At 47.0% G+C, this 23,661-nt stretch overlaps 1 protein-coding gene across 1 annotated transcript; it reads left to right on the top strand.

Annotated features, from left to right (window-relative positions):
* The first annotated feature begins 19,152 nt into the window (after positions 1 to 19,152).
* Positions 19,153 to 20,729, top strand: LOC149352373 (uncharacterized). Its single transcript, XM_089575691.1, has 5 exons — positions 19,153 to 19,258; positions 19,742 to 19,988; positions 20,082 to 20,255; positions 20,326 to 20,424; positions 20,489 to 20,729. The coding sequence occupies exons 1-5, from the start codon at positions 19,153 to 19,155 to the stop codon at positions 20,727 to 20,729; spliced, it is 867 nt and encodes a 288-aa protein (XP_089431817.1).
* The last annotated feature ends 2,932 nt before the right edge of the window (positions 20,730 to 23,661 follow it).

The following is a 23,661-nucleotide window of genomic DNA, read 5'->3' as shown; positions in this document are numbered from 1 at the left end:
AACTAGCTCCATATATAAGCTCCAGCCAAATATGGACATTACAGATTTATCTATATTTGGCCATATATGGCCCATATAAGTATATTCATCCATATATGACTGTTCGCAGATATGGCTATATACGGACTTGGCCGTATCTGGGTATATAAAGACCATATATAGAAATCCCATATATGGGCTCCATCAGATATGGTCATATAAGGATAGGACATATCTGGCTATATAAGGACCATATATACATATATTTCCATATATAAGTTCAATCCATATATGAATATATAGGGAATTGGGCATATCAGGCTATATATGCCAGATATATCCATATATGAGTTCAATCATGATATGGATATATAGGGAATGGAGCATATCAGGCCATATATGCCAGATATATCCATATATGAGTTCAATCATGATATGGATATATAGGGAATTGGGCATATAAGGCCATATATGCCAGATATATCCTTATATGAGTTCAATCATGATATGATTATATAGGGAATTGGGCATATCAGACCATATATGCCAGATATATTCATATATTGTCATATATGAGTTCAGTCATGATATGGATATATAGGGAATTGGGCATATCAGGACATATACGACCATATGCACATATATTTCCTTATATGAGTTCCATTCACATAATGGTATATAGGGAATTGGGCATATCAGGCTATATACGCCCGTATATTCATATAAGACCTTATATGCCCAATTCCCTATTTGTTCATATCTGGATTTTTTCATATCAAACCAGATATGACATTTCCGTACGGGCACACAAGGTCGCCGGGAGCATAACTGACGAAACGGCGTCCACAGTTGTACTTAGTGGCGGCAGCCTCCTGTTGACGGTGGATGCGCAGGCGGGCCAGTTGACGCGCTTCCTCAGCACGCTGAACGAAGGTATCTACGTCGATGTCAGCGTCAGAGTCGCAGTAAGGGTCGACGGGCAACATAGCATCCAACGGAGTGGTCACCTGGCGACCGAAGACAAGCTGAAAGGGGGTCAGTCGGGTTGTTTCCTGCAGGGCGGTGTTGTACGCAAACGTTACGTACGGCAGAATGGCGTCCCAAGTTCGATGCTCGACGTCAACGTACATTGATAGTCAACGTACATTGATGTAGCACAATGCGCAACCGCTCCAAGTGTTGGTCAAAGGTGGGCGAAAATATAACGACATCGTCCAGGTACACCAGGCAGGACTGCCATTTCAAGCCGGAGAGGACAGTGTCCATCATGCGTTGGAAAGTGGCCGGTGCTGAGCACAGACCAAATGGGAGCACTTTAAACTCATAGAGGGCGTCAGGCGTCACGAAAGCCGTCTTCTCCCGGTCTCTCTCGTCCACTTCGATTTGCCAGTACCCGCTTTTAAGATCCAATGACGAGAAGTATCTGGCGTTTCGCAATCGGTCGAGCGCGTCATCTATCCTGGGCAGCGGGTAAACGTCCTTTTTGGTCACGCTGTTAAGTTTCCTGTAGTCCACGCAGAAACGCAGAGTATTGTCCTTCTTTTTGACAAGAACCACAGGCGATGCCCACGGACTGGTGGACGGCTGAATGACATCGTCTGCAAGCATCTCGGCAATCTGATTCTGAATGGCTTCTCTCTCCACCGGGGAAACACGATATGGGCGCTGGCAGACGGGTCGCGTAGTCTCGTCAGTGATGATACGATGCTTGGCGAGTGGAGTTCGGCCGACCTTCGAGCACGTAGCGAAACAGTCCGCAAATTCTGCCAAGAGGGCCGACAGAAGATCCCTCTGAACCGACGGCAAGGCAGGATTTATTCTGACTGACTGAAGAACGTGATGTGGGCCAGCATACTCCGGAGAGGGTCCTCCCACGGTGCACAAACCTGGAACCTCAGCAACGTCGTGGAGGAAGGCAATAGCCATGCCTTTGGCCAGGTGCTGATATTCGTTGGCAAAGTTAGTCAGGAGGACGTGGGTGCGGCCGTCACGTAGTTGGACGAGACCTCTTGCAACGGCAAGTCCCCGCTTAAGCAGCAGTGGACTATGGCTGTCCGCTAGGCCCTCGTAGTCATGAAAGAGGTCGTTCCGCACGAGCACCAGAACACTGCACCGCGGCGGCACCGTGACGTCGTTCTCGACAATGCGCAGAGCGTTGCTGCAGGGATCGCGGGAGTCAAAGCGCGCCACGGCCTGTTTGGTCGAGAACGTGACACGTGCCTCCTGAAAGTCAATCACAGCGCCGTTCGACTGCGCCGTTCGAATGGGGGTCCCCGTCCACGGTGTCAGAACCTTCTTAAGTTCTCCAGCGAAGGCACGGCTCATAACAGAGTAATCAGCACCGGTATCGAGCAGCGCGGTAATGTCAGTGCCATCAATTGTCACACGCAAATCTGATGCAGCGTATCTGATACTGTCGCTGCCTATCTCTGTCCGGGTATCGTCGGCTCGAGGGTTCCGCGATGGAGGATCTTGACACGTCCCGACGTCAGCGGCCTTGCCTCCAGAGGTCGCTGGTGTTAGTTTTCCCGACGCGGACTCGGCGAGCGACGGCCAGCAGAGCTACTGTGGCGGCCAGGGCTGGAAGAGCGATAACGGAGAGGCGAAGGGGAACGGGACTCGCGCCTTCCAGAGTAGGCAGGGTTCTGGCGTGCCCAGAGATGCTGTGCAATCTCATGCGGTCGTTCGCCGTTCTGAGGGCAGGGTGCGTCGGGATGGAAACCGCGAAGGCCCACTTGGCGGTACGGACAGGCGCGGTAGAGCTGACCAGGCTCCCCACAGTGGTAGCAGAGAGGCCTGCGGTCCGGTGTACGCCACAAATCCGACTTGCGAGGGCGTGGCCCAGCTGTAGCAGATGCGGTTGCAGAATACGTGGCGATGTTACTCACGGAGGTCGACGGGGTCACACCGTAGCCAGGCACGCTTGCGTGACATGTGCCGATGTTGCTCACGCCAGGCGTTGGGGCAATGGGACCGTAGCCTGTCGTGCGACGTACAACAGATGCGTACGTGGGTCGGTCATCGAACCGGGATGGCGCTTCGGGGACAGGAGGTGCCTGCGCAGCCTGTCGCACCTCGTCCCTGACAACTTCGGACAGCGCTGCCAGCGGCGCAGGTGCAACCTGAGGCAGATGGATCCGTTGCAGTTCCTCTCGGACAACGGAGCGAATTAGTTCACGCAAGGTGTCTGCACTGCCGCCGAGACACGACGAAAAGCCTTCGGGCACCATGCAGTTGATGTCCCGGTCGTACTGGCGGGCCTGTTGTTGCAGCGTCGTCTCCATCGTGGTCGCCTCGGTTAGAAATTCCGCCACCGTGCGGGGTGGGCTGCGCACGAGGCCCGCGAACAGCTCCTGCTTAACCCCACGCATGAGATGGCGCAGCTTCTTCTCCTCTGTCATGTTGGGGTCGGCGCGCTTGAAAAGACGGGCCATGTCTTCGGTGTACATGCGCACGCTTTCGTTCGTGCGCTGATTTCGGGAGTGCAGCGCAGCTTCAGCCTTCTCCCGGCGGTCAGCGTTGGGGAACGTAGCCAGGAGACTCCGGCAAAGCGTCTCCCAGGTGGGAAGTGTAGCCTCGTGGTTTTCAAACCACGTCCGAGCAGACTCTTCCAGGGCAAAGTAGACGTTATTCAGCTTGCGCTCGTCGCACCAGCCGTTGTAGCGTGCGACCCGCTCGAACGTCTCCAGCCAGTCCTCAGCGTCTTCGAACACGTCACCGTGAAAAGATGGCGGTGTTCGCGGTGGGTGGCAAAGGATCGGCGCCAGGGGCCTGGTGTCAGCGGCCATGGCAGTTGGACTCGACGGTAGAGGCTGGATCGGCGGCTGGGTCCTGGTGTCAGTGGCCATGTCAGTTGGACTCGGCGGTCGAGGCTGCGTCGTCCTTGTTGGCGGGGGAAGGGGCCCAAATTCAGGCGACTCTCCGCGGAGACGGCGGCTGGGTCGCTGGTGAACCGGTGTGAGGTCCGTAGTGACGCTGTACGGAGTTTGCAGGTCGGGAAGCGTACCCAGCACCTCCACCAAACTGTAGCGTGCAACGCCAAAAAGAACACCCGCGCAGAGACGAAAAACCTGCGGCGGTCACCCAGTGGTTCGAGCGCGCGCGAGAGAGCCAACTAACTTCTTCCTCTTCTAGCGCATGCACTACTTCTGTCTCTTCTTCGAATACATGTATCAATATTAATGGCATATGTAATATCAGCGGCTTAGTTAAATGCATCATATACGCTGACGCCAGCAGCCTGGTTTTGTCCTCGCTTGACATAGAAAACTAAGCAACACCAAAAATACAGTACTGGTGTCACTCTCTGGTTGGTCATCACCAAATTCACTAAACAAAGACTTAGTATTCCACCCGAAGGGGCAACACATAGCGAATAGGCCTCTCCTCTAGTTGGCCAACGCTCCCATTGAGTATGTGGAAACATTTACATTAATTAGTGTAGTGTTTACCGCTACTATGTCCCGGGACGCCCACATCAGCAAAGTCTGCGCAGCGCTTTGCAGATCTGTAGGGACAATCTCACGGAATAAGAGTATTCTGTCTGCCAAAACAAAGTTTAATCTTTATTATGTTTCTTTTATTCCTATGTATAGTACTGCTTCCTTGTTTTGGGAAAAACTACCGCATCCAACATTCAGAAGCTTCTAATTTTACAGAAAAGAGTAATTCGCGTAATTTTTAACGTTGCTATGACCCACTGTCACATCCTTTACTCGCATTACTAAATTATACCCATCAACAAAAGGTTCGACTACAGGTTTGCGTCCTTCTGCATGAGAATAATATCCAAAAACGACACTCTTTTTCTAGCATTCTGGCACTTACACGACATCAGACGCTGTACATGACATGAAAATGCAATACATATCCATTACCATGGGGCAGAACTAACTATGGCTTTTATACACTATAATATATGCTGCCTCGTTTCCTGAACACGCCATGTTATGATATGTTGCACCGTATGTCGGAATCTTCTATTCTGAATGCGTTTGCTGAGTAGCTTTTTTTAATTTGATTTCCTTCAAAGCCCCTGGTAGGAGGCATTACATGAAGGGTGAGCGTGGCAGCTAAACAACAAGGGTCGTGATAGCGTTCTTAAAATGGATGACTTTACTACAATATATGCAATTATGTATGGAATTTTAAATGATCTGCACAACCATATGTTCTTTTGTGCCGTAATAATACCTGGGAGAACAAAAAATATTTCTTGTGTACACTGAGTCTTGTTTTTTCATGTGTCATGAATTACTATTGTGTTCAACTATGCGAGCATTTTAGTCGCTACAAAACTGCCGCTTTGTAGCGGTGGCGAGGCTTGTCAAGAAGTCGTGATGACGAAATTTTTCTTGTGGCCCTCATTTTTTTGTAAAAAATACTGGTATACAATTGATTTATTCGCGCAAATAGCAGGCTGTTGTTCAAAAGAACTGATATTCGTGGACTCAAACGTAATTACATCAAAACTTGCTCTTAAGGCGTAAAAAACAAAAATCGAACATTTGTTTTTATCTGCATTTATAGCTGAAGAGCAGCCATGAACCCAGCGATATTAATGAAAGCAGAGGTACAAAGAAATGAACAAAGCCTGGCAATAAGATTCCCACAATGTAAACGTTGTTTTAAGAGTAACCCCCTTAACCTTTTTTTCTCTTCAACGCACAAGAAGACCCTGGTTACGAGACTTCCTAGAACTGTCGGAGTGCAAGAATAATGAGTCTATTTCTCTGAAAGGCACACACGAGGTGTATGATCTCTCTTGACAGGTTTTCCTTTGAATGCTGGAAATGAGAAGCGCATTAATTCCAGCGACAAAGTTCCGCGGTTGCTTCACAGCTTATTATTCGCAAGATTTCCTCCAAGTCTTTTCAGCCTCCATACGCAATTCGCCACGAGCTCTGAGTAGCGTGTTTTGTATGAGCAAAACTGTTGAGTGGTAGTCACGCTGCCTTTTTTTTTCAATGCAGATAAGTCTAGTTAGTTAAGCCACTTTGCCTGCATATATTGCAAAAAGATGTGCATGCTTACGAAAGAGATAAAACACTTATTTGTTATATTTGAACACAGCACAGTGTTGACGGTGCGGCCTCTGGCGGAAACGGCAGAACCGTTAAAATAACGTCTTTCGTCTACGTCCTTCGTTTTCTGTGCTGTTTTTTTTTCCAAGATGTCGTGTCGACACGCTCAAATGTCGGTATTATTTCAAAATAACGACGATTGGGGCGAGTTGGTGCGACATGCTGAATTAGACAGCACTAAAGAGGACACTCATTTGGACGAAGGGCAGAGAAACACACAGGACGAATGGTAGACCTCTGTGTTTTTGTCCCGCGTCCAAAAAACTGGCTTCCATAGCATTGTTTACTTCTACAGAACTTGTGCTCGCGGCTCAGTGCGCCTCTGACTGCTCAGCGCCGTCACAGTTGTGAAGTGTGCTCCTGTTATGTCGGAACTAGGCAAGCTGGGAATCGGACAATAGCAACCCTAGGCTGGTGCGTTCGCTTCTTTCTGCTCGACACGCTGCAATCATGGTTCCTGATTTTTGATTTCGAATGAAAGGTCTGGTACGAAGAAATAAAATTTCATAGTGTGGATGGAGTCAGTCTGACGCAGAAGATAAAATGTCGTGTACCGCACTGCAACGCTAAACTATCCAGCAAAAGGGAGGCGAACGGATGTTGAGCAAAAACCATAACGCAGCCGCCGTACTACACTTGGAATGGCGCAGTCAGGGTAGTACCTCATCGCGACGCGGCTCCAGTCAATGCCACCTAGATAGAGAAGGCTTTGTCTATATTTTGGTGACGAAATAACTGTGGTCGGGAAAATCGAGCCGAGCCTAGGGAACTGCGTCAAGACGTAGCCGACGTAGCTTGCCAGTATTTTTCTGCGGTGGGCTGTGTTGTTTCGTGCGTGTTCTACGCTCTTAAGGGCTTTATTTAAGCCGGAAAGCTTTTCCGACCGAAACTGTGCTTGTTGTCATGGGCGAATGAATGCGTAATGCGTCTTCAGGGACCGCCTATTTGGATATCTTGGCGCGCATTTCCTCGCAGCAAGCGATGAAGCGACGAAGTGGTCAGGATTTAGACCTAATTCATGTCGACGGAAGGCAGCGGTGTGTTGTGTGTGAGTGAGCGGTTATGAAAGCGCAGAAACGAAGAGAAATATATATATATATATATATATATATATATATATATATATATATATATATATATATATATATATATATACATATATATATATACATAGGAGAAATTATAGGAGAATATATAGGAGGAGAAATTCTAGAGGCCCGTGTACTGTGCGGTGTCAGTACACGTTAAAGAACCCCAGGTGGTCGAAATTTCCGGAGCCCTCCATTACGGCGTCTCTCATAGCCTTAGTCGCTTTGGGACGTTAAACCCCATAATCCAATATATATATATATATATATATATATATATATATATATATATATATATATATATATATATATTAAAATACCTTACAGGCCCCATAGGGGCATTGTGTAAGGGGGGTTACAGAGTAAGCAGCAGAGTAAAGTGGTAAACAAAAGATACACCTCAATAAAAGGCTCACCAACATTAGTACCAAGATTAAAACATGAAACAGGAACAACTGTAGTAATGAAAGGCCACAAAGGTACACTTAAGGAAATAACATGACTAAAAAAAAAAAAAAAGAAAACGCAAAAACACAAAAAAAAAACAAAAAATGACCATATCAGGGAGTACAATTCTTGAAGTGATATTCAGAGAAAAAGACGCAAAAAAGCAATAATATATACAGGGCATACAAGTGAACACACGACGCAGCATAAAATAGCAATTCACAAGAGCGAGATAGCAATGAAAAAAGAAAATCACAAGAAGTTCAAAACAGATTGCCAAGTGTAAGAGACAAGATGAAGTGATTTGTAAGTGCTATTGTGAAAAATGCTCGTGTAGGAGATGACGAAATTTTTCTTGATCTGACTCGGAAGCAATGTGATCAGGCAGATTGTTCCACAAGCTAATGGTGGTAGGGAGTGCGGAAAAGTTAAAAGCATGTGTCGTACCGTACATGCGCGCAAAACTTAAGTGGGCATTTAATCGACGAGACGTGTTCGAGGCGGTCTGGGCATGAAGTGTGGATTGTGTGGCATTATAAACATATTTGTGAAACAAGGATAACAGAGCGATATTACGGCGAAGAACTAAAGGCTGTATGGAATGATCGAGTTTCATTTGCGTTACGCTGGAGTGATGGCTATAATTACGTGAAATGAAACAGGCAGCTCGGTTCTGGACTGACTCAAGCATGTCGATTAAGTATGTAGGATGTGGGGACCAAAGGGATGATGCATATTCGAGCTGTGGACGAACAAATGTCTGATAGGCCAATTTTCGGATGTTGGAAGGTGAATTACCCAGATTACGACGTAGATAACCTAATGTCCTTGAAGCTTTTGCGCAAACGGCTGCAATATGGTCTGTCCAGGAGAGGTTTTCGGTTAGTTGAACACCCAAATATTTATACGATACTGTATGTAACAATTCTTTATTATTGACGGTGTATAAAAAATGGCTGAGGCTTAACTTGGTTAACCCTGGTCAGATGCGAAGCATATTGATGGCTAGTCTTGGTAATACATGGCTTTCCTTGGTTGAATACTTGGTCATTTTAATACAACCACTAGAAGCCTTCGTCGTGGGGGAAGACAACGGCATGGCTACAGCGGAACGCCGACTAACCCCGAGACGCGCGTTGGGTGGGCGCCTGGATTGCCACGGAAGCCGCGTCCGCCTTCCCGGTGGAGCGAGCGTTTCACCTACACCGAGTGTGAACGCGCGTTCGAAATGCGCGGGAATGCCGCTCGAGGACATTCCGGTGTCTGTGCGATGGCATCGTTCTCCCTCTCCCAGCGCGTGCGGCGATCTGTCGTAACGTCATGTGTCACGTGGTATGTCACGTGGTGTGTCGTCACTGTACCACGTGGTCTGCTCGGCGTGCAACCACAGCGACGGCGCGAGGTGGACCCTCATTTTCCTCAGTCGTGACGTCATGTGTCACGTGGTATGTCACGTGGTGTGACGTCACTGTACCACGTGGTGTGCACGGCGTGTAACCACGGCGAAGGGCTGTAGTGTACCTCCGTCTTCCTCTGTCGTGACGTCATGTGTCACGTGTATGTCACGTGGTGTGACGTCACTATACCACGTGGTGTGCACGGCGCATAACCACGGCGAAGGGCTGTAGTGTACCTCCGTCTTCCTCTGTCGTGACGTCATGTGTCACGTGATATGTCACGTGGTGGGACGTCACTGTACCACGTGGTGTGCACGGCGCGTAACCACGGCGAAGGGCTGTAGTGTACCTCTAGTAATATGCTTCGCATAAAAATGTGAGTTGTCACGCTTAGGACTAAAAGAAATTACGTGACATTTTGACACATTTAAAGCCATTAACCAGGTGTTACACCGACTATGAATTAGGCTAAGGTCATTTTGAAGGGCCAGGTGGTCGTCAGTACTGTTAATTGATTTCTAAATAATGCAGTCATCAGCGAAAATACGTAAGCGAGAAGAAACATTAGGTGGCAAATCATTTATGTAAATTAGGAAGAGTAAAGGGCCCAAAACGCTGCCCTGAGGCACACCAGAAGTAACGTAAGTAGGAGACGAAGCAATATTATTAACTACTGTGAACTGTTGACGATTCGAAAGAAAATTTCGAAGCCATGTTAGGGTGAAGGAGTCAAATCGAAGTGCAGTTAATTTAGCAATAAGGCGACAATGAGCTACACGATCAAAGGCTTTGGAAAAGTCAAGGAAAATGCAATCGGTCTGCTGGTTATTGTTCATGTTAAGGTGCAGGTCAGTCGTGAATTCGAGTAACTGTGTCTCACATGATAATCCTTTCCTGAAACCATGTTGATTGCGAAAAAAGAAATTATTGGACTCTAGGTGATTATAAATATAAGAAGCAATTATATGTTCCAGCATCTTGCAGCAAATGCAGGTCAATGAAATTGGACGGTAATTTTCCGGGAGTGTTTATTCCCAGTTTTAAATATGGGTATGATTTTTGCCATTTTCCAGTCATTAGGCAGCTGTCCCGATGACAAAGACTGCTTGAATATATGGTACAGAATGCTACTGGATATAGAAATGGTATTTTTTAATATCTTGGAACTAATATTGTCAATACCAGATGAAGTAGAAATCTTCAAATTATTAATAAGACATGCAATTCCCTCCACCGAGATTCCAATACTTTCCATGAATGGCCAGTCATAATCAGCAACATCAGGTACATTGGTATGATCCTCGCGGCTGAAAATCGATGAAAAAAACGTATTAAACGCAGAGGGGCGCTCATTGTCAGGGAGGGGAGTATTTGTATCGCTATGCAAGGCTATCTGGTTAGAGTCACGGTCAGGTGATATAACTCGCCAAAACTTTTTCGGATTCGAATTTAAGAGAGAAGGTAAATCTGTGGAGAAATATTTATTTTTGGCTGCAGCTAAGGCAGAACAGTACGTTTTTAAGCAAAGGCTGTACCTTTCCCATGAAGGAGCATTATTGACGCGTTTAGCGGTATTGTACCGACGTTTCTTTTTATTCCTGAGCTTACGTAGGGCATTAGTAAACCAAGGATTTGTTTTGTCATTTGCTATCGAGATCAACGGGATATATTTGTTAATTAGAGCAGACATTTTATTCTTGAAGCATACCCAGTTATCTTCCACCAAGCGATTATAAAAAGAAGGAAGTAGCGTGCGGTTGAAAAATACTTCAAGTTCATCGTTTATTTTAGAGTAGTTTGCTTTGTTATAATCACGTATTATTTTCTTTGAGATCCCTGAAAAGGGTTGTGGAACACTAATTGTTACCTGAAGTGGATCGTGATCACTAAAGCCGTTTAGATGAACTACGGATTCAACGGTTTCGGGGGTGTTGGTGAGTATAAGGTCTAGAATGTTAGTACCACGGGTTGGTTTGTTAACTACCTGGAACAGGTTAAGATCTAAAGTTAAGTTAAGAAAATCCACAGATGTTCGACAAGATGATGATAGATTACGCCAATTTATGAGCGGAAAGTTAAAATCACCAAATAAGTAAACTGAATGCGCAGGACAGAGCTGGAGGGCCGTGGATATGCTATTGCGTAGTTCTGTAACGAAAGAAGTGCTGTAGTCAGGTGGACGGTAACAGGCACCTACCAGTAGTTTGGTCATATTTATTATTACTTCAACCCACACAATCTCAAGAGATGAGTTCGAGTCGATAATAAGTGAAGATAATGATTTTTTAACACCAAGAAGAACGCCCCCGCCTCTCTTGCTAGTTCGATCTTTGCGGTAAATATTATAAAAATGGTTATCAGGAAGAATTTCGTCGTCTGTAATGTCAGGATTTAGCAATGTTTCGGTAAGAACAAGAATATTAGATTCGTTATCGTCAAGCAGAGAGCAAACTAATTCGCGCTTGGGCATGATGCTTCGTATGTTTGCGTAAGATAGTGTCAACAAAGACCCATTGATTGGTAGCTTTGACTGTGGAAGAGCCCGTGAGCAAGTGCTTATGTCTAGCTATCTTTGCGACATGATAACGGTATCAGTGTTTTTGTCGTACGTGTAAGTCTGATTTCTTATAAGCAGCCGATCAACTGACAGTTTAAAAGGAATTTTTTGAGGTTTGGCGAAGTCAAGCAGCTTCCTTCTAGCTTGTCGCGTAGCTGGGGAGAAATCTTCACCGATTGAATATTTTGAGCCTTTTAATTTGTGTGCAGATGACAAGATGCGTTGCTTGTCTTTAAAGAAAGTTAGTTTAGCTATTATAGGTCTGTTCTTTCCTTCTTGGTATTTCCCAAGCCTATGTACGCGTTCGAATTGCGAACTTGTCGTTGCAGTTTGCAGTTTTTCAGAGCAGAATTTTATGACTTCCCTTTCAGGGGTAGCCCTGTCCTCTTCAGGGTCATCTTCTATCCCGAAAAACAGAAAATTACTTCGTCTGAGCCTGTTTTCTGCGTCCTCACATCTTGAAGTTATTGTTTGCAGCTGATCTGAGACATCACATAAAGTTCTGCTTCCTTTTTCGTTCACGCTCGAATTTGCAGCGCTTTCTGAGGAAGTGGCCAACTCAAGCGCCGCAACCTTGGCTGTTAGAATGATGAGTTCATTATCAGTGGCAGCTTGTTTGTCCTTTGCGCTTTTTAATTCTGCCAAGAGCGCCTCCTGTGCGGCCTCTAGTCTCTGTATCGACTCAAGAGCCGAGGCAAAGGCATCTGCCTCAGCTTTTGACATAGGACCTGGGTTCGTCTCAATGTCGCCAGAAAGCAAGAGGAGCAACTCAAGCATTGCAGAGTAGAGCAAACACAGGAGTAAATTAGAACGCTTTAAGAGATCAATCCACTCAAGAGGGCACGACACCGCGATCAAACAGCAGTTGTTACTCTTAGTGCATGAAGCACACCGTACGTAACTAACCTGCAATAGCAGTAGCTGAGTACGCTGCATACTCGGTGCGGTGCCGTGCCCGAAGTGGACGCTTGCTGGCTGGCTTTTAAGTCCTCTTTCGGTGGTGTCCCTTGTAGTCCCCAATCGCCGTTGCCAGATGTGCGCTAAAGTCTGGTCTGGATTCGGCGCCGTGATTACCAAGGCAAGCCGAGGTGGTGTCGCGTCATCGGTGCGCAGTCTGCACGTGCCGGGAAGTGCTGAGCAAACGGCCCAAGTAACGGTCACCTGCAATAGCAGTAGCTGAGTACGCTGCATACTCGGTGCGGTGCCGTGCCCGAAGTGGACGCTTGCTGGCTGGCTTTTAAGTCCTCTTTCGGTGGTGTCCGTTGTAGTCCCCAATCGCCGTTGCCAAATGTGCGCTAAAGTCTGGTCTGGATTCGGCGCCGTGATTACCAAGGCAAGCCGAGGTGGTGTCGCGTCATCGGTGCGCAGTCTGCACGTGCCGGGAGGTGCTGAGCAAACGGCCCAAGTGACGGTCACCTGCAATAGCAGTAGCTGAGTACGCTGCATACTCGGTGCGGTGCCGTGCCCGATATATATATATATATATATATATATATATATAACTTTAAAGTTATCGAATGGATGCCCAAGGTTGTTTATGTGTTTTGAAAGTGGGAGATTTGGCTGTGTCATAGCCAAATCTCACTGTGTTTTAAGTACCGAGTGCTCAGGGCGATTACTCTGTGGACGAGACACCATCCCGCAGCTTCACCTCCTCAGGGGAACAGTGGTCTGCCTACTGCATCGTGACGGCTGTCGGATTAAGGATAATGCTAACACCTTGAAGACTCAGTTAAAAGACTTGGCCGAATTTGGAAGTGGTAGGATGAAAAACTCCAGCACACATCAGCTTGAGAAAGTGCGGAAAGAGAGACAAAAATATTACATTTTTCATGCTCAGTGCAACGTCCTAGCAATGTTCCTACTGCTCTTATCACAGCGTATCATTGACTTGGAGGATTAATATCTACAGTTAGAGTTGTTGAAGGTGTTTTGTTGGAGGGGGAAGCTAGCTCTCTTAGGCAAAAGTTCTGGGGAAGGCGATATAAGTTTTTGGACTTGAGAGGCACTGTGGTCTTCGGGTGGAGCTCCTAGTCCGGCGCCCCTATAGCAGCGGTCACCCTATCTGCCCGGTCGACCAGGTATTTCCCCTCTCTTCTTCCCAAGCCGATCTTCCCAAGAGACATGACTAAATGAGAGATGGGCAGGACAGAAAGGATTACCTGGCATTTGCAGATCATGTGAGAGAGAAAGGAATGCTCCACACAAAAAAGACAGGAAGCGATGCCAGCAGTGAATGATTTTCAGAGTTGAGTAGCAGGGTAAAGAAGGTGTCGGTCTGCAACTGCTAAAGACACTTCCCTGCCGGCGGGTTAGCATTTAGTGAGGAACAGGATAGTTTCGCCGCCACTGATGCAGCGCAGCGAGAGGGGTGGTGAAGGAGAAACGATAATCTTCGTCTGGACTAAGAGCCTGTTCCGTGTCCTTCGCGCTAATGAATTATTCGGGTGTTACTTTTAATGGCTAAACTAGAAGAACTCAGCCGGAATAAAATAGTGCTTGGTCGGCCAAAAAAAAACAAGCCCCGAGTGATGAACTACAGGATTTTTGGAGAAATCCCAGTCTGTCATAGGAGATCGAGGACGTCTCTGCAATAGTAATTGTGTCGTAAGGCGAGAAGTGGCAGTAAAAGGCAGTCGTGTAAGAGCTTCACGGGGCTCACCTCAATTTCGATTCTGCCAAGGCATGTGCTAGAACATCGATTTCCTGGCTAGAAATCGATTCCGGCCTGGAAACAATGCTGCGCCGATGTCAAGTGCCTAGAAAGTATCACCGATGCGACCAATCAACGAACCACACATTTGGCAGCGTATTTCACAGCTTGGAATCAAATTTTTGTCAACTATATTGGTGCTGGGGGGGGGGGAGACTTGTAGCTGTTGCAGCCAGTTGCTTTGATCAGACTGAAGACATTTCAGTCTCGTGTTCAGCGTAAACTGCACAACCCCTACGTACGATATCTGCACGCTTTAACAGAACCTGTCGCTCAACTGCAACGCTTTTAGGAAGCCAAGTACGGCATGGCAGGGTTCCGAAGATAACCATTACGTGGGACGCCGTCCAGTCAGAAAGCGATGTCCTTCGGCCGAGGGTGAGCGCCAAGGTGGTCATGTACACGACGCAACCCTTGTTTTGCCGCACTGAACCAAGCGCGTACACTGAGTATGTGCCCTTGTATGTGACACAGACATCCCAGATCAGGCTGCTGGCTGTACCGATGAGAAATAAACGATTTTAATTTTCATGCTTAGCTAAAAGCGATTCAGCCCGCTGGGGATGACAAGCCGAAAAGCGCAGATGCAGTTGAGGATCCAGCGTGCTCTGACGGTTGTTTGTGAAGTTATCCGATGTTCAAGAGATCAGTGTGGGCTCAAACACAAGCATGTAAAGCCTACCCAATTCTCATTTATCGTCGGGGGGAAGTCATACCTACGCTTCCTGTTGGCAGGTCGGCAGCTTTCATCCTTTAAGACGTTCCTAGTGATACTTCAGTGCCAGCCATTAGAACATTATTTTGTGTTCTGTGACGATGCCGCTGTGATGCAGCTCGCAGATCTCGTAGTTTGTGTCTTCACGGGATACGGGGTGTAGGACGGCTTGCAGGCCTCAGAGTCATAGAGCAATGGCAATCGTTGAGGGCTTTCTTGATTAATAAACTAATTGTTGCTGCAACCATGATTATCTCTCGAGAGCTGTCATTAAGGTCTGCACTGTGGTTGACCCAGCTAAAGCACACATTTTAGAGCATTATACCTCTACTGTAGCAAGTAAAAGCAGATACCATATTTGTAAAAAGATGTACAACATATATCAGGTTGAATAAGCTGCCCAGACGTGCAATAATAAAATAACACAAGCATCTGTTTGTACAGCCTTCCTTTCTTTTCGACTCCCTGGAGTACCCTTTGAAACTGTCCTTGTACACATCATTTTGAGAAGTTAAGCGCCAACTTGCTTCAGGAGTACGATCTGGTATTGCTCAAAGAGCCACAGAAGAAAGCTGAACTAATCTACTAGATGTAAATTTATGCGTCAAATTATTACACAGGTAGTATTGACTCTTCGTGAAAGAGGATTTGTACCTTAGAATTTCGTACGCTTGCCTACATTCCACACTGCTTTACATAAGGCGAACTGTGCGCACTAGATGCAAAGCGTTCATTCTAATGTCTCACCTTGCATGTTTCTAGCACCACCTGCGCCCAATAGTGAGCTATTTACTTAAAAGGCTGCTCTGGCAACGTGAAGGAAAAATAAGAAGAAAAAAAAACGTACCTATACCACAGTCCATTGCAGAACACTGCAGCCGAATCCTTCACGTTCTGAATCCTCTTCGGCGCGTCATATTAATCAAAGAGGATTGAGTATACGTAAAGAATGCATGTGCATCCGACTTCTTTGTCTGCTTTTTGTTGTTGTTTTGAGTAGAGATATATAAGATTCGAATTCATGACCGTTGTTTCCGAAGCCATTTATGCCAGACAAGAGAACCCTTATTCAGTATGAACCAACTAGCCTGGCAAATCTTATTGTGAGAGGACCTTGATCTCTTGTTTATCTATCGCCTGGTGAAGATATTGACTGATGAAACGTTTTTTTACATTTTATTACGATGACCCTACAGCTTCATAATGGGATGTGATGTGGATTGAGAAGGCCTCATTACATTGGAAGAGGAGGCACTCTTTAATGACCACTGTAAATGTGAGGTATCAGTGACAGATATGACAGATGTATATACAGATATATGTTAGATAATAATAGAACAACGACAATACTTCAGTTCCATTCAGTTGCGACTGTTTGTTCTCTCCCTAATTGGCTCAAGCGCTGCAACGCCACCACTATTGCAGGATTGGCCGCCCTGTGAGCCTGATGATATATGTGAAGAGATCTGAAGGGGAAAAAAAATTTGGAGGGCCTTCGTAATCACATTCTTAAAGAAGAAGGTTCAGTAGCATTTAGGTTGCCTGCTATGGTGTTTACAATTAGTGTCTAGTGTTTTTCTTGCGATTTTCACGCCAAACTTCAGTTAGAACCGCTTACATTGCCCTTATACGAGTATGGTATGCATGAGCCATAACCTTTTAGAATGTTCGAGTACCTTTCATTCAGTTATCGTATGGGATTATACAAATCCGACCCGCTAATTCACCTTAGTTTGCCCACTAATTTGCACCAATCCATCTTAATAGGTTGGGCCTAAATTGTTGGAGTTCCTCCGGAAATTTGCGGGGTGGGCCAACTTTTAAATTTCGTGGATCCTCCGTTTTTTGAATTTAACCGTGCCCATGATTGGTCCACTGGTGGTCACGTGAGGTTGATGACGTCACGACCCTCTCAATCGAAATTATAGAACGTGGGGAGTCCTCATACCGCTACTGGCGCAGTGGTGCAGCGGTTGTGCCATGCGCCACTGCCGCGGCAGGTGGCTTGTGAGACCCATGTTGGTCTTGCCGAGCTCCTGTAATTTATTTGAATTAATTTCATTGCCACCTGCCACGGTGGGCAGTTCGCTCATAATTCGGAGGACAGGTTGCAACCTGCCAAGATGGACAGGTTGTGATGATGTCTCAAGGTCACGTTACTTCTCTCGACCAATTAGGAAATTTAGTGACAGAGAAGCAGGATATTTTTGTGAGACGACAACCTGAATCCTGACGCATTAAAAAAAAAGAATAGCGTGACATGTAGATTTGGACTCATTATTTGGATTTTCTTTTTACCGCAACAAACACAGCTCATCTTTAACGAGGTGGCGACGATATGTTAATAGAGGCTGTGTCCAACCCGCTGGAAAGAGCCCCTTGTTCCTCATTTTAAGTGCAGATTAAAATCCTGAAGCTTTGAAGAAAATAAAGCAGCCGACTCATACGAAAGTTTAATTTTACTCATGAAGCAGGGCTAGTGGCATTGCACCTGTAGCATCCTTTGCGTTTAACACAAAGAATATATTTCAGAGCAGAACACGTCCTACTTAGCAAATCCCGCGAGCAGCTCTGTACCCGTGAAGAGCGTCGCAAAAGTAAAAAAAAAAAAGGAGCAACGTTGTTCCACAGAGACTTCGCCAGATGGTGCCCATAAAGAAAATTTAAACGCCTCAATCGCCAGCGCCATTCATGGCTTGCACAACGACGTATTTATAATGTTAGAATAGATTTTGTGCCTGCTACCTACACAGAGGCCCGCAGCCACGCGTGACTCATGTTTACGTAACCACTACCCGTACGATTTTTCCGCCTCACACTCATCTTCGGGGACACTTGCAGCTGTGTCAGCGGCTGCCACCAGGTGACATGGTGGAATAAAGAGAAACCGAAAAAACTGCACGGTGTCTGTGACGAAACATGCCGGCCGTTCTGCCTGCGTGCCAACAACCATTCTTGTGTGCAAGCTGACCCTTTCTGTGCAAGAACGAAGACAGGGCTACAGCTGTTCGCCACCGCCTTACATTGCGCGTTGCTACGGGCCTGGCGCGTCCGGTTGATAACCCCTCTTCCTCGCAATAAAGGATTATCCAACGAAGTGTTGCGACGGCTGTTCTGTGATGAATGCAAACGCATACACATAGTCAGCGAATAGCTATCAATCAATTTCAGAAAGAAAGCAGTGCAGATGCTTGATTTTCTGCGTTTGCAGTGTGCCTAGTATTTGTAAGTTCGATGCCGTTGCCTCTAAGGGTCGCCGTAGTGGAGGGTCCGCGATTAATTTCGACCACCTGGGGCTCTTCACTGTGCAGGGTCATCGAGTAGCATACGGTCGTCTGTTGGATATATTATTTTTATAATTATTAGTATTGTTTTTATCATCAGTGGTTTATTCTAAAATAAAATACAAAACGAAGCAAGAGATTTTTTCTGGCTGTGGCATCTGCCATCTTAACTAGAAGCACCTGAGATGCGGCCAGTGGAAATGAAAAGAACAGGGAGAGGACAAAGAGGGGAAAGAAAGAAAGAGGGGAGTGGCAGAAATTTCGCCTCTCAAGAAATGCGCCGGCAGTCGCTCTCGTGAACTCAGGCTCAGCAGCAGAACTCTTCAGAGACTGATCTCCCGTGACATGTAGGGGGTGATGCACATGTAAACTTGATGCGTGTACAATCAAAGGTGATCTTATCATGAAATCGATGCCGTGTTTTGAGATGTAACATTGCAGATGCAAAATGTGCCGTTCAACGCTTCATTTCTCAGCCTGCGTGTCTGCTACTGAAGTAGCTTACGTTGCGTAAGCGCTCGTCGTGTGTGCCTTCAAGACTAACGTACCCCTTTTTATGCGCTGTCCTTCCATCAAAATGAACCAATACCAACATTCCCAACTTTTCGCTCTGCTTTAGGTTACGCTGTCTTAACAACGGGCATTGCAGATATCGGAGAGTTATAACGTTTACTCGATTTGGCTGCACTTTCTGAACTAGTTCAGAGAGTGCAGCACCTCTGTACTCGTTTTTTCAGTGCAGCGCGCGCCCCCTGCACCTCGCTAATTCTTTTGCAAAGGTGCAGGTCTAGTTCAGCGCGAGTTCACAAATTTTCTGAACTGCTTGGCGAGGAAGTGCAGCGAAAGTGCAGCGATGGGCTCTTGCATGCCAAATTTCGAGCAGACGACGATGGTCATTCGTGGTACCGACGGCAGAGAAAAAGACGCTACGATTGTCTTAAATCCTGACGGATCATTCCTGCGGGACGGCAGCGGCTACGTTTATCAGACAGCAGGTGAGTACCGAGGCGCGACTGCCTTGAGCACGGTTTCACCGCTTGAAAGACAAAAAAAAAATAATAATAAACAGTAGGCGCGCAGTTTTGAGCGCTATTTATATGCATATTTTCTCTTCGGTGCTCAATTTAATGTCTCGTATTGCACTATGAAATGTGGTCCCTTGTGTTTTAAGGTCGGTCATGTGCGGTTTTAGTGCGCACGTGTGTGTGGTGCGTGTGCGCGCTGTGCAGACATAATTTTGATTACACAAGTGCATCTTTGAGCGGCATTAGTCGCCTGTTTCGATGTTACCAGTTTTTGAGCGACAGCAGTCGCTTTTTGGGCTTTATTTAGGAAATACATTTTTTTTTACACACAAACACAAAGCAGTCTCGGTGATTCTGGGCGCGCATAAATCTTGGCGCTCGTCAAGGCAGCTGTAGTCTGCAAAGCTTTGCTGTCAAAATGTGCTGTGAACGAATTTAATTTTTCTTCTGCAGACGGGGAGCGTTACACGCTGGTATTCTCCCAAGAGGCTGCCGGAACACCCCCCTGCCAGGCACCGCCTGCCAGCCCCCCTGCCTTTGAAGCCCCCCTATCTGCTTCGGCCGACCATCCAGATTCTGAGCGGCAAACTGGAGGCCATCAAGAAATCGATTACGACCTTTGGAGCACCCGGAAAACAAAATTTCTTATCAGTAAATATTCCGAGTTCATAGACCTTGTAGGCAAGAAAGGGGGATTTCGGTGAGTTGTACGATTGCACTTTTTGTTTACCTTGCATACCATCCATGTATTGTAGATCGGCGCCTTAAACTTAATTATTTGCTTCATACTCAGAACCAAAAAGTTGATGTGGCGGAGGATCACTGACCTTATCAACGCGGAGTTTGGTGGGAGCCTGACGCTGACACAGGCGGAAAATAAATGGAAATCCCTTGAACGGGCCTACAAAAATGCAAAGAAAAAAAACAATTCGTCGGGTCATAACCGTGTGATGTGCGACTTTGAAGAGTAAGTTACAGCTATTATATTTTTGTCCTATTTTGCTCTTAGCGCTGCTCTGACTTACTGTGACATGCAGGAAGCTATCAGGCCTCCTCGAGAAGGAGCATCTCATAAACCCTCCAGTTGTTCTGGTGTCTGAAAGGGCACCACTTTTGTCGCAACCAGGAAATTCGGAGTAAGTGCTGGTTAGTGAGTGGTAAAGCGTTCATTATTGAGCATTTGTGAATATGTACTTCTAGCAACACCACCGGTGACCCAACCGAGGACACCGAGGAACCGCCGCTTTCGCTGCCAGCTGCGATTGAAAGGCCAGCACAGCCACAAAGGAAGCGACGTAGTGTGTCGGCTGCACAGAACCTAAGCCGCACTTTGGAAAGGATGGAGGACGGCCGGCAGAAGCGCCACAGTGAAAAAATGATGCGGCTGGACCGCCTTATTGATTTGTTTGAGAATCAAGTTCAGGGCAACAAACCGCCGTGAAGTTAGCGCCAGCTACAAGTATAGTACTTTCAGGAGAAATCTCCTCCTGTAGAAATTACCGGCATGAAATAAACTTTTTTCAAAGAGCTCAGGTTCATTCTTGCCATGGTGGTATTCTTGTCAGATTCCTTCGCACTCATTCCGAAGCACTAACAAAAGGACATGCAGATTGCTAAAGTCCGCTTGTTACCGGGCCAAATCAACTCCACTCATGACTGAATAATAGTAATGTGTCAAGCAACTATCCAGGAATGTGGTAGCAGTAATATCCCTCACCTTAACTTCTGCAAAACTTCAGTGTGAACATTCGTTATCGACCAACTAATATAGCATATTCATAGGCGATTTGCTCACCAAAATACTCAACAATTTTGCAATCATCAAGATGACAATGAACACACCATTTGGTAGGGAAACGGAAGAACATTTATTGTTCACTTTAGCACACATCTTAGCACTGCTGCATCGCAATGGCATATCTCTTGGCTTCGGCGGTGTCTACCAAAGTGCGGTCGACATCGTGCTGCACATCTTCATTGCCCACGTCTTCCTGCTGTGGCACAGATGCTTCTTGCAGAAAATCTCTGTCCTCATTGCACAGGTTGTGCAAAACACATGTTGCCATAACTACGAAGCATGCCTGCATTACTGTCTTCGAATCTGCAAGGTACAGCCTTCTGAAACGCTGTTTCAGGAGGCCAAACGAGTTTTCAATGATAACTCGCTGTTGGCTTAGCCTCCTATTGAACCTTTTTTTCCACGACGGAAACGTGGCCTCATTATCGCGATATGGAGTGAGCAGCCAAAGCATTAGCGGATACGCACTATCCCCCAATATGTATCCATCGCTGCACAGCGCTGCAGCATTCCGATAAAATGGGCCCTCTCTCAAAACACGGGCGCCATGCACAGATCCCGGAAATCCGATACACACGTCAAGAAATTTGTTTTCATGATCACAAATGCCCTGAAAAATTATCGAGGGCCATTTCTTCCCGTTATAGTAGGAGTGTGTCGACTCATCTGGCCTCAAAATTTCTATGTGGGAGCCATCAATGCATCCCACTGTGTTGCGTGGCCCTTTTCCAGAACTTTTGGCTAAAAAGCCAGCCTTAATGCGGGCGATCTCGGCACCTGTGGGCCAGCGTATAACTTCTCCGCTGATGGAATGTAGAAATTGCACGACTCTCTGCACGCATGCGTTCACCGATGAGTCAGTCACATCAAACTTGTCTGCAATAGAAAACATTGACGTCTGCAAACCAAGGTAGGCCAGCGCAATAAGGCACGTCTTGTCTGCGGGGATTTGCGGCCGTCCTCGTCCAGCACTTGGGAAAAAAGACGACATTTTAAACCGTGAATACAGGCCTTCAAAAGTTTCCCGTGAAAGCCGGAAATGCCTCTTAAATTCCTGATTGTAATATATAGTCACAACACCCTCACAGTACATCGGCACACGATTGCGCTGTTGTCTCGAAAGTACACAAGCCACAGCCACGAGCACATCGTCGTCGTCTTCGCTGTCCGTCTCCATAAGCTGTATTGCCGCCTCCACATACATGCCTACATTTGGAACGCGCGCCATTCTCTTCGACAGCACGCAGCACTGCAGCACTGCAGCACTGCAGCAGGTCACCGCAGCCCAACACCTCGACAACGCATGGAAATGTGCGCTCCCCTTTGTTTGTGGCGCCCAATGCAGATGACAAGGCCTGCACTGTATGCATTCGTTTTAAGTAGCAAGTGAGGAGCGCTGGTGGCGCTGGCGTCGTGCTGCACTTGAACCAGCTGAACTGTAGCTGCACGCCATCTGCACGTAGTCAGAACCTTCTTGGAACTTACCAGAACTAGTGCAAACAGTGCAGCCAAATCGAGTAAACCTATAGCATAGCGCAGTCCGATACCGTGAGCCGCTTCCGCGAGACGCCACTGCGCGTGCGCAAAACGCTCTGAGGGCACCAGATGACGCCGTGTCATCATCAGCTGCGTGCTTGCCTGCCGCGGCGGCTCCAATCAGCGCGTACGCAGTGCTGCCCCGCGGAAGCAGTACACGGTAGTGGATCGCAGATCACGCTATGCTATAACTCTATATTTAACATAGCCCGATCCGCGATCTGCTACCGTGGTCCGCTTCCGAGGGGGCGCAGCTGCGCCTGCGTAGTAGCGCAGGTGTGCGTCCCTGGAGGCCATTTGCGCATGCGCAGCTGACGCCTCGAGAAGCCGGTTTGCGGTAGCGGATCGCGCTATGCTCAATCTCTCTCTTGTACAAGTGTCATACGGGTATGCAGTCGCATGTGTGTCATGTAGCTCTGTCGGGAGACCGAAACAGCACCACGGTGTGAGGAGCCGGAATCTGCCTTGTATGAACGCTGGAAAAAACGATTCTTGACTGCTTTGTAAGGGAAATTTCCCTAGACCATCGCCATGATTCTGAACCCGACGGGATTGTCAGTAACACTGTGTAGGTTTGCTATTCCGCCGAGGGCTCTCTCTTCTGTTAATTTTTACGGAAACAGCTTAGAAAAGACGCCTTTGGCTAAGTAAAATGTGGGAAGACCCTAGCGTCGCCGTCACCTCCTCCGCTCTTTCTTGTCTAATTCGCGCTCTGCCTATTGCAAACGAACGCTAAGCAAGTAGGTGAAAAGTGCAGTGGGCAGTCGTACTTGCTGGTTAAACGTGTCTACCTTGAATTCATAGGTAAACGCCGAGACCAAGTGAACAGTGTACGTCGAGACCTATGGCAGTTCACTGTTGGACGTCGAAGACAAATTACCACGGATTATACTTAAAGCTACCCCCGCAGGGGCGTCTGATTCATGCAGACGATGGTGAGTTGCGACACCACGGGTACCTGAGCATCCGTAGGGACATCCCCGCAGGGGGATGATGGTGAACAGTGCGTCACCACGGACCCGAGCACCCGCGCTTAGCC

This window comes from Amblyomma mixtum, chromosome 3 (genome assembly GCF_055824585.1).
Source record: "Amblyomma mixtum isolate Tamu chromosome 3, ASM5582458v1, whole genome shotgun sequence".
NCBI classification, from domain to species: domain Eukaryota; kingdom Metazoa; phylum Arthropoda; class Arachnida; order Ixodida; family Ixodidae; genus Amblyomma; species Amblyomma mixtum.
This window is presented reverse-complemented; position numbering and strand designations above follow the sequence as displayed.

Coding starts and splice junctions, on each gene's coding strand:
- LOC149352373 (XM_089575691.1), top strand. CDS start 19,153: ATGGTCATTCGTGGTACCGACGGCAGAGAAAAAGACGCTACGATTGTC. Junction 19,989..20,081: donor GGCAAGAAAGGGGGATTTCG/GTGAGTTGTACG, acceptor CTTCATACTCAG/AACCAAAAAGTTGATGTGGC. Junction 20,256..20,325: donor GTGATGTGCGACTTTGAAGA/GTAAGTTACAGC, acceptor TGTGACATGCAG/GAAGCTATCAGGCCTCCTCG.